General features: G+C 36.6%; 1 protein-coding gene across 1 annotated transcript in view; it reads left to right on the plus strand.

Annotated features, from left to right (window-relative positions):
• LOC112053898 (AP-1 complex subunit gamma-1) overlaps window positions 1-14,433 on the plus strand; it is a 41,960-nt gene that overhangs the window by 1,183 nt on the left and 26,344 nt on the right. Inside the window, exons 2-6 of the mRNA XM_052881624.1 lie at window positions 3,497-3,558; window positions 5,894-6,050; window positions 6,651-6,839; window positions 11,326-11,564; window positions 12,619-12,695. Of these exons, the coding sequence (XP_052737584.1) occupies window positions 3,497-3,558; window positions 5,894-6,050; window positions 6,651-6,839; window positions 11,326-11,564; window positions 12,619-12,695 (724 nt within the window). The remainder of the gene's footprint in view (window positions 1-3,496; window positions 3,559-5,893; window positions 6,051-6,650; window positions 6,840-11,325; window positions 11,565-12,618; window positions 12,696-14,433) is intronic.

Consider the following 14,433-nt stretch of genomic DNA (forward strand, 5'->3'; position numbering starts at 1 on the left):
TCGTGTCCCAAGTTAGTGCACCTGTCATTTGAAGAACAATTGTCCTGTCCCAGAAGATCTGAATTTATTTTAAGTAACCTCATTTAGGATACAACCTCATACAAGATGAACGGCTCTGACTCTGGGTAAATCCTTTATTTCTTTGCTAAATTTAATAAAAGTTTGTCAGGTAGTTGCTAAGATATCTAAGTTGACTTTGCCTAATTTGTGAATTAACATTACAGAAACATATCGTAACCTCAACATATTACCAGCTACTGAAACATTTTTAAACTTATCTTTATCTCCTACTATATGGTTTACTGATTCACAGAAAATGTTTATAATAACAAAGTCCCTTTATTTGTGTCTGTATTTTGTAAACAACACATTTTTGTTTAATAAAGTAACACATAGCTATAGCCACACATCCTAATTGCCCTGTACTATACTTTTTGTTTAATCTTTTGAATCTAAAAGAGATCTATTACTTGGATTAATTATTAATTATACTTTATGTATTTTGAAACAACAATTTCTTAATATTTTTGATCAGATATCCATGGTAACTGCAACTATGTGGGTGGAACAACGGGAAGTCTGCTAGTACAGTAAAAACTTCTTATTTGCTACAAATATTATTTAAATAGGTAGCACTACCACGATAAAACTAATAAAAATAAACAATGGATGTCTTGAGAATGCCAATGCTTAGTGTCAGTCTAGATTAAAGTTAAAATCTTAAATATTAAAATATAAATTTTAAAATTTGTAAGCAAGAAAATTAAAAAATTTTCCAAACCATTGTCTAAGACTGAAGATCAAACAATATGGTCAAAAACGTCAATTAATTGATTTTTTTCATATTTTTATTTTTATTTTGCTACCCAAGAACGCATCCCCTATAACTGCATATAAATAAAATACCATTCTATATTCACAGTTTCTGTATTTATAGCACATTTACAGAACATATCTTCAATGAATAAGAAACTTTTACTTTAATATAAAAAATTAACTTTATTTGTTACTAGCAGACGTTGCGTGGTATCCTTTCTAGTAGGATAAAATATAAAATAATATAGAACTCGGGAGAGTGAAGCTTCCCAACAGTAAAAGAATTTTTGAAATTGGTTCATTAGTTCCAGACCTTATTAAAAACAAACAATCAAATCTTACCTCTTAATATAGATAACAACAAATATCAGTATAGATAGCAGACTCCCTGCAGTTGAAACTGCAGGTAGTTCCCACTCCTATGGGAATACAAGGATAAAATATATATAAATAGCCTACGTTACTCATTGATAATGTAGCCACTGGTAAAATAATTTTACAATCAGGTCAATAGTCTATGGGCTTATATGTATCAAACAATCAAATCTTACCTCTTTATAATATTAGTTTAGATTTATTGTGTCTGCAAGGTTTTGATGTGGTAGTTGTGGTTTTATAAAGTCATATCTAGGTGCAATATTACATTATAATAGCTATAATTTATTTATTATAGGACTTGGCAGATGAAACAGAGCTCAAGAGTGAATAGTTTATTATATTAAGTTTAATATAAAAAACCTTGGCTGCTGTGGGCTCTTCTCAGACTTCTTTAGAACCCTCGTAACTTTAATTTTAAGTTTTTGGCTATTATTACCACCATTTAGATTAAATTACATTATGACATAATCCTGACTTTTCAAAAGTGCTTGTAAATAAAGCCTAATTGATATAAATGAATTTTGAAATTTTGAATTTATAGCTTGTCTACTTTTGGAAGTGAATTTGGCTTCAGTGGTGCTAACATGCGCCCAAGTAAAGTGAAATAGACAAATAGGCACAATGAAAGATATTTCCAGTTGCACTATCTGTCAACATTTGTCTTTCTATCTCAGGATCAGGATATGTCATGGTATATGGAACCTTTTGTATCTGACTGTTTATATCTATATATATAAAAATGAATTGCTGTTTGTTAGCCTCGGGAAGGGCTGAACGGATTTATCTTATCTTGGTTTTGAAATGTTTGTGGGCGTATAGGGAAGGTTTAAAAGGTGAGAAAAATTAGAGTAATTGCCGGGAAAACCTTATAAACAACCCATATCTATTTCCCATACAAACATTTAAGAGTCAATCATAGATCTTAAAGGTAGGGTAGGGTAGGGGTAGTGTGGCAGTAGGGTGGGGTACGGAAGGGGTAGGGTAGTCACAGGGAAGAATTGCACATAAGTCAAAGCAAAGCTTGACCGGGTCTGCTAGTGTATAATAAATATAATAACAATAAAAATCTTAGTTCTATATTATCATTCAGCATCAGCAGAGATATCTATGCAACAATAGGACATTAATAGGCTATTGCCTTACATTAACCCTGTCACCTTTTATGTAATTCAACTTATTGATTTACACTTCCATTGTAATAGAATCTAAATTAGGCCTATTGTACTAGATAATAGAGACATTCAATGTAGCATTCAGAGATGTATTTAGTCACCCACTCCTCTCTAATCTACTAATATTATATATTGGTTCCTTTTTACCCCTGAAATAAAAAAGAGGGATGTTAAGTTTGTCTGTCTGTCTGTGACGTCATAGCTTCTAAACAAATGGACCAATAATGGTGAATTTTTTGTCTGAAACTGTTTTTTAATCACTTGATCTATTGATAAAAACCAAAATATAATTGACTGTGTAGCTTAAAAGATCTAAATGTAGAGATGATGGTTAGCAATTTTGTTTTATAAACTATATTATTTAATATAGCGACTTTGCCTTTATAAACTATACTATTTATTATAGTGACTTGACTTTTTCACAAATCCCTCGGTAACCATCGTTTTTCTGGGATGAAAAGTAGCCTATGTCCAAATATCCAAATATCCAAATTAAAATGGGAATAGACCATTCTAAATTTCAGCTAAATTGGTTCAGTAGTTGCGGCGTTAAAGAGTAACAAACATCCATACATACTTTCCTGTTTATAATATTAGTAGGATAATATAAGATAGGTATATTGATATTATTGTGTGTGTAGGACACTATAGAATTTTTCAATCAGTACTCAGTCACTTTATCCTTGAATCTATTGTGGCTTGGCGATGAATAACATTTGTTAGTAAACCTATTCTAGTAATTGAGATGATATTAAAAATGGAGACACAATCATATAGAAAAATTCACTTAAAAACTGTCTACATTTGTGTTTTGGGAGTTTAAGAATAGTTAAAGAAAATTAAATCTAAATACATTAATTTAAAGGTCAATATTAAAGTTGTTTGTAATAAAACCCCAATTACAGAGCAAAAGCAAACTTAGACAAATCAAAATAATCCATTCAAGGTTCAATTTGCAATGCAATTACTTGAAAAGTCCACCTGAGAGTTGTTTTTGGCACTCATTTAGTGAGGATGTTTTTTTGGTTGCTGATTGTGGGTCTATTTTTTATGAGAGGTCAATGGTTCTAGTCAACATTTTGTGATCTTTTATGAATTACATAGTATATTTTTTTAAATTATTGTTACAGGTTTAACCCAGCGTTTAACATTGCCACCATAAAGCAAGTGGTAAATGAGGCCATAGAGAGAGGTGAGTACAGTTCTAGTCTACATACTTACATGCTAATTGTTCAGGTAAACGGTAACTTTGTTTTGGAACAAACAATACTTGATCACAGACTAAAAAGATATAGACAGTAATTATTTTATTTAAGAAATATTATTTAATTATTTTCTGCAACATATTATTATGATTATTTTATATTACTTAGATCGCATTAATGCTTTCCATCAGGCTTAATTGTAGTGAAAAAATAAACAAAAAATATCCTTATGAGGCATCTTTAAAATAGTGCAAATAAATGAATTACTTTTAAAAGATCAATAATCCATTTTTAAACAACTCAAAATACGAGTGTGATTTGTATGAATGTTTATTTGTTTGTCTGCAATTTTTCATATCCACTACTTCAGTTTGGAAGGCTTTTATAGTTCCTTTTTTCCTAGAAATACAACTTTTTTCTTTGAAAAAAAATTTCCTTCTACAATGAATCTGGAAATTCATTGTTGTTGATTACTGTTTTGAGATAAAGTACTCTTTATGTTGCAATGCATATAAGGAAACAAATAAACAAGCTACCATACATAAAGTTTGAAGTAAACACACATCAACGTAAATCGTCGTTGTAAGTAATTAGTATGTTTTGTAATTACTATTTATATACATATACACCACATTCTTTTACAAACTGCATATACTTACATTGTCATTTAAAACACGTATTTTATGATTGCTTGAGCTGTTATCACCTCACACTTTTTACTCTTACTGCATAACATTCATGTTAAAATCGAAATTCTAAATGAATGCTTAAGCGAATCACGATTATAAGTGAACCGATCAACTGAGTCATCTCTCGCGCAAGGCAGGGGTGTTAGGGTGGCTATAGTTACAGAAACACATATTACTGAGTAAGGAAAGTGCCAGCGTCTATATATATAATATTATATTATAATATAATATTATAAAGAGAAAAGAGACTGCAACAACTTCTATATCAGAATGTTTATCCAAAGCTGCTCTAATAGGATCTTACCAAATTTGGCTAAGCAGGGAGAACAACACGAGCGGAGAAGGGGAGTGTTAAACAATGTCCAAGGAATACCTTAACCCTACGTCTTTTGGTTACAAGTCCAGGACTCTGCTCGGAGTTTTTCTCTCTGCCACGTGATGGACCCGGCAATCGCACGGTAAATCCATGGATTGTTAAGATATTAGTCTCATATTTTTTGTTGGTTACGAATAGGCTCTGAAAATACAGGGTTGTTTGTTTTAAACTGCTTTACCAATAAAAAGCTACGTCATTATTAGTGCGTAACATAAGTTATATCTTGTCTACCTATTCCCGTGAATGAGAAGTACGCAGATGACAATACGTGGGTCTGCTAGAATATAAATAAATGCCGCCAGCTTCTCTGGAGCACCCCTTTGTCGTCATTGTCTCAACCATGTACCCCTGCACTGTGCGGGCGAGAACTTCAGTTATGTGGTGTTCTGTCTATGTCCATTAGTCTGTGCCTCCAAATTGAAAGCTTCGTTATCTTCTATTCTATAACTTTGATTTGTACTATGTTGTTATATTGATTTTGCTATCAGCTTTATAATTAACAATTTCTAAATACACACACAATTAGTTTTCTTATAAATTTCTTTCTTCTATGCTTTACATAGGTATGCAAATTAGAGGTTATCTGTTAATTATGTAGCAAGTTTGGGATAAGATAAGAAGTCCAAGCGTTTTTCAACACAAACTTTTTGATTAGTCACACTTTTTGTTTTAGTTTTTTTTTTATTGCTATAACATTTTATTAGAATCCAAATGATTTCATTTAAAAAGTAGAGGTTTTTTTTTTTTTTTCAAAATTATTCAATCACACGATGATCGTGGCAATGCGGACATAATAAAGGGATCACCTCTATATATGCTTATAATTTCTAATTTCTAACTGAACTTGGGTTATTTTGTGGAAAACACAAAGTTCTTGGTTTATTATCGTCTGCTAACCAGAGACATATCAAAAATTAAAGATGTACTCGTGTTTAGTACCGAAATGATCTTAGCTACGATTTACGAATCTGTTTAAAAAAAAACTAAAAATTAGCTCCTTCTAAAGCTGTACTGTAGTCAAGGGCTAACTTGTTCAGAATTAAAAAAAAAATCTTTTTACCAATTTTTAAAAGTGAGTCCAAAAAAATTTTTTTGTACCAATTTTCAAAATGGCCTTTTCCTTTCTAAAAACAACTAGCTATACATTTGGTTTCCACAAACAAGCCCACCCACGCTTATATATTAGTACCTAGTTATAAGTTAACCAAACATGCACTTATCAACGCTTTTTTTGTGTGTTGTGTCGTCCGTAAACAGTCGCGCCGGTTTCAGTGCGGATGCAGACGCCGACCCGGCTCAGGGACCTCATCCGCCAAATCCGCGCCGCGAGGACCGCCGCCGAAGAGAGGAGTGTCGTCAACAAGGAGTGCGCGTACATTAGGTCCACCTTTAGAGAGGAGGATAGCGTTTGGAGGCTAGTACTTCTATGTTATTTATTTAGTCTTTGATTTATGAGTTCCAGTATCTTATTTATCATTTACCGAATCCGCGCAGTTTAATAAAAAATCTGTATATAGGTAGTTAATACTGAAAATAAATTACGTGATAGCCCAGTGGATATATCTGTGCTTTCGATTCGGAGGGCGTAGGTTCGAATCTGGTCCGGGGCATGCCTGAGAATTTTCTTGAAGTATATTAATCCGCATTGGACCAGCTTTGTGTACTAAGGCCTAACCCCTCTCATTCTGAGATGAGACTCGTGCTCAACAGTGATCCGAATATGGGTTGTTAATACATAATTAAAAATAAATAAGCTATGAAATGACATACGTTTTCTACCTTCATTTCTGATTTGTTGGTTGGTAAACAGTACACATCGAGTAGGGTTATATAGGTAGGGATATGCGGGCGACGGGAGGAAGGACTGCGCGGGTGTGAAGTCGTGCGCTTGGGGCAGAGGGGAAGGACTACGCGGGTGTGAAGTTGTGCGCGCGGACTATCGGGAGTGTTACGAACGAATTTGCCAAACTATAGTCGCGTATCAATCGGGTATAAAGAGCACTAAATGTTTTAGATGTCGGAACATAGCGAAGCTTCTATACATCCACATGCTGGGCTACCCCGCGCACTTCGGCCAGCTGGAGTGCCTCAAGCTGATCGCGAGCCCTCGGTTCACGGACAAGCGAGTGGGGTACCTCGGCGCCATGCTGCTGCTGGACGAACGCCAGGATGTGCACCTTCTCATCACCAACTGTTTGAAAAAGTGAGTAGCGATATTTTACTTTACTTTACCAGTAGGCATAACATGCGACTACGGTTGCCATTTCGCCGAAATTAAAAGCCGGACAGTCCAATCGGTTTGGCCTGACATTTGGGTAAAAAGGCCAGACAGCCTATATTATAGGTAAGTACGACATTTTCTTTTATGTAAAATCGAGCATTTATGATTATTACCGTAAATTTTGTTTCCACACACGTTCGCTCGTTTGCTAAATGTAAAGCTAAATCGTTCGCTAAATCTGGCTTTATCTGGACATCTGGCTACACTACATGTGACTCATGACGTATCTTGTGAAGACAAAATGACATTGTCGACCAATACCGTCTGTTGGCGCAAAGCTAACGCTTCCTATCTCACCTATACACCAACGCATCCTATACATAGCACCTCTCTGTCCCGCATAACTTCCCGTTATTTCCTTCGCACCACTGCAAAATTATTCAAACTAATTAGTCGCACGTAATCTATCGCTACCTACATACGTTTTATGCGCACGCGCCGCGACCCTTTGGTATTTCGCATATAAGTTACCAAAACTATAAAACTTGGCTGTGATTGTGAGTGCGAGTGAAGATACAAAGCAGTTTCCAGTAAGTCCTTCACCCATCCTTTCCTAGCAAAGCCAAACGCGAACACCGTCTACCCAAAAATATTGCGCTCTCTCTTTCATTGCGACAGAGCTAATACTGCTGTGAAACCAACCAAGCCAACGAATACGCCTGATCCCTTGGTCAATTGAAGGTCTATCAACGAACTTCGTTGGCAGATTTTCAACCAGCTTCAACTGGCATTAGGGGTGATCTTAGCAAATCGTAGACATTTGTCTTGGACAGAAGGGCTTCAAGTTAAATTTCACATAATAGGGCTTCTGGGTAGAGCTCTGATTATTATTAATAAAGAATCGTTATAATAATGTGGAACCTTCCTGACTACGGCTACAGTACGGAAATGTAATTAACGAGCCTTCGAAGCGGAAAGAAGCCCTTCGTGTGGAATTACCGACGTTTCTACATTACATACCGTGATAGCGAATATTTTATTCCTTGATTTAATAGTAAATACAAGCTGTTGATCTCTCTTTGAAGATTTATGACGTACATCGTATAATGCAGATTGCCGTTTTCCTCAAAACTGAAAAGTCTGGTGATGACACGCAGATCTTCAAATTAAGGTGACAGCTTATCTATCGAGCAGCACCATCTCATTGTTGAAGTGGTGGTTGAATGCCGCCTGTCATGGCTGACACGCACAGCTTGATTTTGCGTAGTCCACTTGACGTTCATATGCCGACGAAAAGTCACCCTAGGGTAACTTTAGGTAAAAAGGGATGTTATCTAAGGTTACTACAGTCTACGAGTACATGAGAAAAACATAAGAAAATAATTCAGCGTGATGTGATTCCAAAAGGGTCTCCACTGTACATTATCTTGTATCAAGGCGCCGCAAATTTTTGGATAACCGAACAATAATAGTAGGTGTGTAATACCTAAAGCTTTCCTTAGCTGTTGGTTTTTTAGATCAAGGCGTTTGCGGTTTCCTTTGGAGCTTTCGAATCAATACAGAAATTTCTCGTCATTACCTCACAGTTGAAAAAATGTGTATAAAACACGCACAACAAAATCCATTAACAGATCTATTTGAATAATCTAACCTAACAGACACCAAGGTTATTGTATTATTTGCACCTCGTTGACACAGGTATCGTATTATACGATGAAGTCACACAGGTAATCAAAGCGTTGAATGTCTTTGACACCTCCCAAAAAGGGTGAAACGTAATCACTGTTGACTGACCGTACTCAACTGATCCGATTAGGGGACTTCTAAAAATATACTGCGTCATTAAACCGTATCTCCGTCAAATTTAAATCTTGCCAATGTACCTCGCTCATAAACGGAGTTTTTTAAAACAGTTCTCACTTAAATTTTACGAGGATTAGATAAAGGTTATTATCAGAGAAAAGATGTTCTTACTTGAATTCAGTGTGACGGTTATGCCTTCGTTTTAACCATTAGATATTTGAATAATCTAACGTAACAGACACCAAGGTTATTGTATTATTTGCACCTCGTTGACACAGGTATCGTATTATACGATGAAGTCACACAGGTAATCAAATCGCTGAATGTATTTGACACCTTCCAAAAAGGGTGAAACGTAATCACTGTTGACTGACCGTACTCAATCTCTGAACCGATTACAAAGGGACTTCCAAAAAAATACTGCGTTATTTAGCCGTATCTCCGTCAAATCTAAAACTGGCTAAGGTACTCGCATCAAGCTGAGTTTTTTATCAAGGTTTTTTTCAAAGCTGTTCCCATTTAAATTTTACGAGGATCAGATAAAGGTTATCAGCAAAGAAAAGATTTTCTTACTCGAATTCAGTGTGATGGTATGCCTTTGGGCTTCGTTTCAACCATTACAAGTTTCTTTATCCAAATAATAATTGGCTGAACTAAAGTGGCACAGCCTGAATCAGAGAAGCATACAGCTAAAAATGTTTTTTTTTTTTTTTTTATTATTGTAGGAGGAAATCCTCATGGATGACATCCAGTTATCCTGGATGACGATGTCCGACTTCACCGTTGGTATCGGCGCCCTACGGACTAAAACCTCCTACATTCGCAGACCGTCCTTCCCGGTACCGTTGTAAACATTACTTCGGGAAGGGGTTGTCTTTTTAGGCATCAATCCTTCTTTGTCGCTCCCATTCGTCCTGCACCCGTCTGCCTATAATGCAATGGATCATTTCGGCGCCCTTTCTCTAAAAATGATTAACTTTCTTACTTAATGAACTTATTTAATGTTGTTGTTATAATTTTTATTTTATTAAGAAATCGTTTATTGTTTACGAGCAAGTACTTATCTTAATTCTGTTTCTGTGACGTAGGCTACGTCTGTTTCATATTATATTACCGTAAACTAGCGGAGAACTGTTTTTATTTCGTATCTTTACATTCATCATACAAGTCCACATAGATAGCTCCTCCAGACTTCGATTAATTTACTATTATATGAAACCAAGCGAAAATCCATCGAGTAGATTAAAAAATTAGCGCTAACAGACAGACGAATAGACATTAAAATTGTTGTTTTGCGGTTTTTAGTCTTATTTTATCATCCCATTTAAATTAGCCTTTTTTTGTAGACAATTATTGACTTCTCCTTTAATATTGTAGTAGGATAAACTAAGCTTAGGTTTATAAAGTTTTTACTCAAAGTTTGCTTAGGCAGAGTCTGGGGTAAAAGCTAATATTACATTGTAGTTACCTAAGGGCGTTGACCTTTGTCGCCAATGTTAGAGCAAGGTTACAGCGTGGCTTTGTTGACTGAACGCTTTAATTGCGTGATCCGACCTCCATTACTTTGTTTGTTCGCACGCATCGCTTCTTAGCCACCTTTCCGTATAACAAATATATTACGTAAAGATGGGAAATTGTTAGGTAATTGGGTTTTGGGTTATTACATACGCAAAACTTATAGAAACAGAATAAACTAAATGGTGTAACTAATCCAACTTTATGCCTCGTTGGCTCAGAGTTTAGAAGTAGTATGCCTCGCAAAGCACGATAAGTCATCGGTCCCGCCTCTAACCAAGTGGCATGTTCTGTTTCTACGATCGCAAACGCTTCGAAAACTAGAAAAAAAGAATGGGAATGACAGATCTTGATCACGTGACCTGTCGATAGCAAATGTCATTCCAATACATTATTCTAGTTTCCGAAGCGTTAGTGGTCGTTATTGAATTTTGAACATTATCATTAAGGTGATAATGTTCAAAATTCAAGAACGTCAACCTGCTTCGGGGCAGCGTGATGGATCAAAGCTCCGTATCCCTTGGCCCTGTAGAGGGCCGTTAATATAGCCTGACAAATGACAGACTCGAACAAATTATGTAGTTAAGCGGCTGATTAAAGCATGGCGGTAATGCTATCACGGGATCTATACCACTACTAACTTCAAAGGCCTCCGTGGCGCAGTAGTATGCGCAGTGGATTTACAAGACGGGGGTCCGGGTTTTCTTAATTGGTCCAGGTTTGGGTAGGTGGCTACGCCCGTGGCTAGTTACCACCCTACCGACAAAGACGTAGCGCCATGCGATTTAGCGTTCCGGTACTATGTCGTGTAGAAACGAAAGGGGTGTGGATTTTCATCCTCCTAACAAATTAGCCCGCTTCCATCTTAGATTGCATCATCACTTAGGGTTCATTTACACAAACAGCACGTTGCCAACGGCAGCTGGCAACTGCTACCGACGACTGCAGTCGCCGACGTCTCGGTGGCAGTCAACTTCAGTCGACTGCCGTCGATTGCCGCCGAGACTTCGCCGACTGCAGTCGGTAGCAGTTGCTGCTTTTGTAAATGAACCCTTACCATCAGGTGAGATTGTAGTCAAGTCCTAACCTGTGAATAAAAAAAAATGTATTAAAATGTATAACTAACATGACCTTACTTTTTTGTTAACAGTGACCTTAATAGCAACACACAGTTCGTGGTCGGGCTAGCTCTTTGCACCCTCGGCGCGATCGCGTCACCCGAAATGGCTCGAGACCTCGCCTCAGAAGTGGAGCGACTCATAAAGTCGCCCAACGCGTACATCAAGAAGAAGGCAGCGTTGTGCGCCTTCAGGATCATCAGACGCGTTCCCGATTTGATGGAGATGTTCCTACCCGCGACCAGGAGTTTGCTGACTGAGAAGAATCATGGTGAGATGACTGTTCATTAAAACACAGCATTTAGGTATATTGATAGCCCAGTGAGAGCCGTGATAGCCCAGTGGATATGATCTCTGCCTCCGATTCCGGAGGGTGTGAGTTCGTATCCAGCTTGGGGCATGCACCTCCAACTTTTCAGTTGTGTGCATTCTAAGAAATTAAATATTACGTGTCTCAAACGGTGAAGGAAAGCATCGTGAGGAAACCTGCATACCTGAGAATTTTCATTATTCTCTGCGTGTGTGAAGTCTGCCAATCCGCATTGGGCCAGCGTGGTGGACTATTGGCCTAACCTCTCTCATTCTAAGAGGAGACTCGAGCTCAGCAGTGAGCCGAATATGGGTTGATAATGATGATGAATATGATTCAGGTATATTGCGTTTTTTACCCTTTGTTTTATTCTTTACAACACAAGAGCTAACCTTTTGATTGCAATCTCACCTAATGGTAAGTGGTGACAATCAGGGATCATGCGTATCAATACGTAAATATCTCCACAACACAGAAAGACATATTGTCGACCAATAGCTACGAAATCGTAAATATCGCTCTATCTTTCATTGGCGTTGATTGCGTTGTCTCAACGCAATGGCGTTGGGGCGAAAGAGAGAACAATGTTTTCGATTCCGCCGCTATTGGTCGACAATATGTCATCAGGAGATATGTAGTTGACGAATGCTAGGCCTATTAGTCGGAATTTTGCTATGCTTTCGTGATACTGTATTCGATCCGATTGTATGTTGTACCTTTTACGAGACTTATATGGGTGTGTATGCATTTTTATGTGCCTGAAGTTTGCCTAAAAACTGTTTTTTTCCTCGAATGGATCGCCTATTTTAGAGGGAAAGTTATTCATTTGTAATTCAAAGCCGATTTTTTCAAAAAATAATAAAGAATTTTAAATATTATAATAGTATGTTTAAAAATATTTCAATAATGATTATAATTTCAATAACTTAACACTGTAATTCTAATAATAAAATTAGTCAAATCTGACTGATCTAATAACCTTACGGTTAATCTAACTATTTTATATCTTCATCAGGGGTCCTTATCACCGGGGTGACGCTCATCACAGAGATGTGCGAAAACAGTCCAGACACACTGAACCACTTCAAAAAGGTGAGCGATATTGAATTCTATTCATGTAGAAATAATGTACACTATCCCGTAGCGACTAGTTTGTTTGTAGATTAACATTGTTTGAAATAAAGTGTGTTTGTTGATTGAACAGCTAATATTAATACTTAGGGTACGTCTCGAGTGCCGGCGTATGCGGTATCCGCTTTGTACGAAACTGGCGAGTAGAAGTAGGTTTAAGCATATTTGAATGAAAGTGTGAAATTCGTTGTGCTAAGATAGTTAAGGTCATAACCCATTAGTGTCTAATCAGCACTGCTTCGCCTCGAGAGGATAGTATTTTTTGTGTAGAGTACTGTGAGCACTTCGGAACGCCTCGCCTCCAGGCTAACTAACTACGTGCGGACGTCGCGTCGACCACTTGGTGATCAGCCGTTACTCGCACGTTTGCTTTATGTTAACTAGACGTGACCTGAAAAAAATAGGCTGATAGCGTTTTTGAAGTTTTAATTTTTTTTTAAATACATAATTTTTAAATTAAGTTTTATAACTTAACTTTATATTAATTAATATCAATGTATTTCGGAAACTTATTCCATGTACTATATGAAATTAATATTGTTTGTATTAATTTGATGTGAGTCAACCCTATTTCAAAAACGCATTGCCTACTCTGAAGTTTCAATAGGAACCTGCATTGGAGAAGGATTTTTCATTGAGGACTAGTTGTATGTATTGTATTACTCTTGTTGAATGCGACATTCAACCGTGGATATTATTACCTCGTTTCTTATGGTTACTATTATGTATAACAAGTATGGCAACGTTAAAAGAATTAATTCTTATCATAGAGTTAAAGCAATGAGCAACTAAATGGGTAGGTACTCCTATAGTCAATCTATTCCGAGAAGTTTGTTTAGCTTAAGTAAGGTAAAGACAAGCATATGAATGAAGAGTTAGTGTGTAAATCTGAGTTGGTGCTGATCAGGTGCCGGGTGGGTCCCATGAGCTATTACCTTTATTCAATTTCAAGTTTCGTTTTAAACTAAATACGATAAACCCCTCGAGTATGCAATCATTTATTTTTGCTAATTTTCAACATGTTTATTCGAAGTGAAATGAAATTTATCTAGTATCTAATAAATCAAATTGTAAGTGGACGTTATCTATGAAATACATCGGTACATAATGTTAACATTTTATGTAACCTCTTTACATAAATATCAGTTAAGCGCATTCCCTGTCGCGCAAATGAATATTTATTATAATGTTAACGGCTACAACTAGGTTTGTGCGTTATTCTTGTTACATAACACTTTTTATGCACAAATACTGTGCACAAATAGCAAACCTGGAATAGAACTCGAGCTTTTCCATTTATAAGGTGTTGAAACTGAACAAAGCCATCGTCGCCAAAAGCTTTGAACATATCTATACTAATATTATAAAGCTGAACAGTTTGTTTGTTTGATTGAACGCGCTAATCTCAGGAACTACTGGTCTGATTTAAAAAATTCTTTCACTGTTAGATAGCCCATTTATCGAGGAAGGCTATTGGCAGGGTCGGCCCGTCCATACGGCGAACGGAGCAGTCGCTTCAGGCGCCAAATCCTAGAGAGCGCCTAAATGACGACCCTAGTCAACCGTAGACAGTACTGCGTCTGATTTTCAATTGATCATCCTAAAGTATGATCGAGATATTCGCGTTTCATTCTTACTTTACACTCATAATTTGGTATAGGTATAGGAGCAAACAGGAGAGACACCATAATTGGAGCTC

This window comes from Bicyclus anynana, chromosome 5, assembly GCF_947172395.1.
Source record: "Bicyclus anynana chromosome 5, ilBicAnyn1.1, whole genome shotgun sequence".
In the NCBI taxonomy this organism is placed as follows: domain Eukaryota; kingdom Metazoa; phylum Arthropoda; class Insecta; order Lepidoptera; family Nymphalidae; genus Bicyclus; species Bicyclus anynana.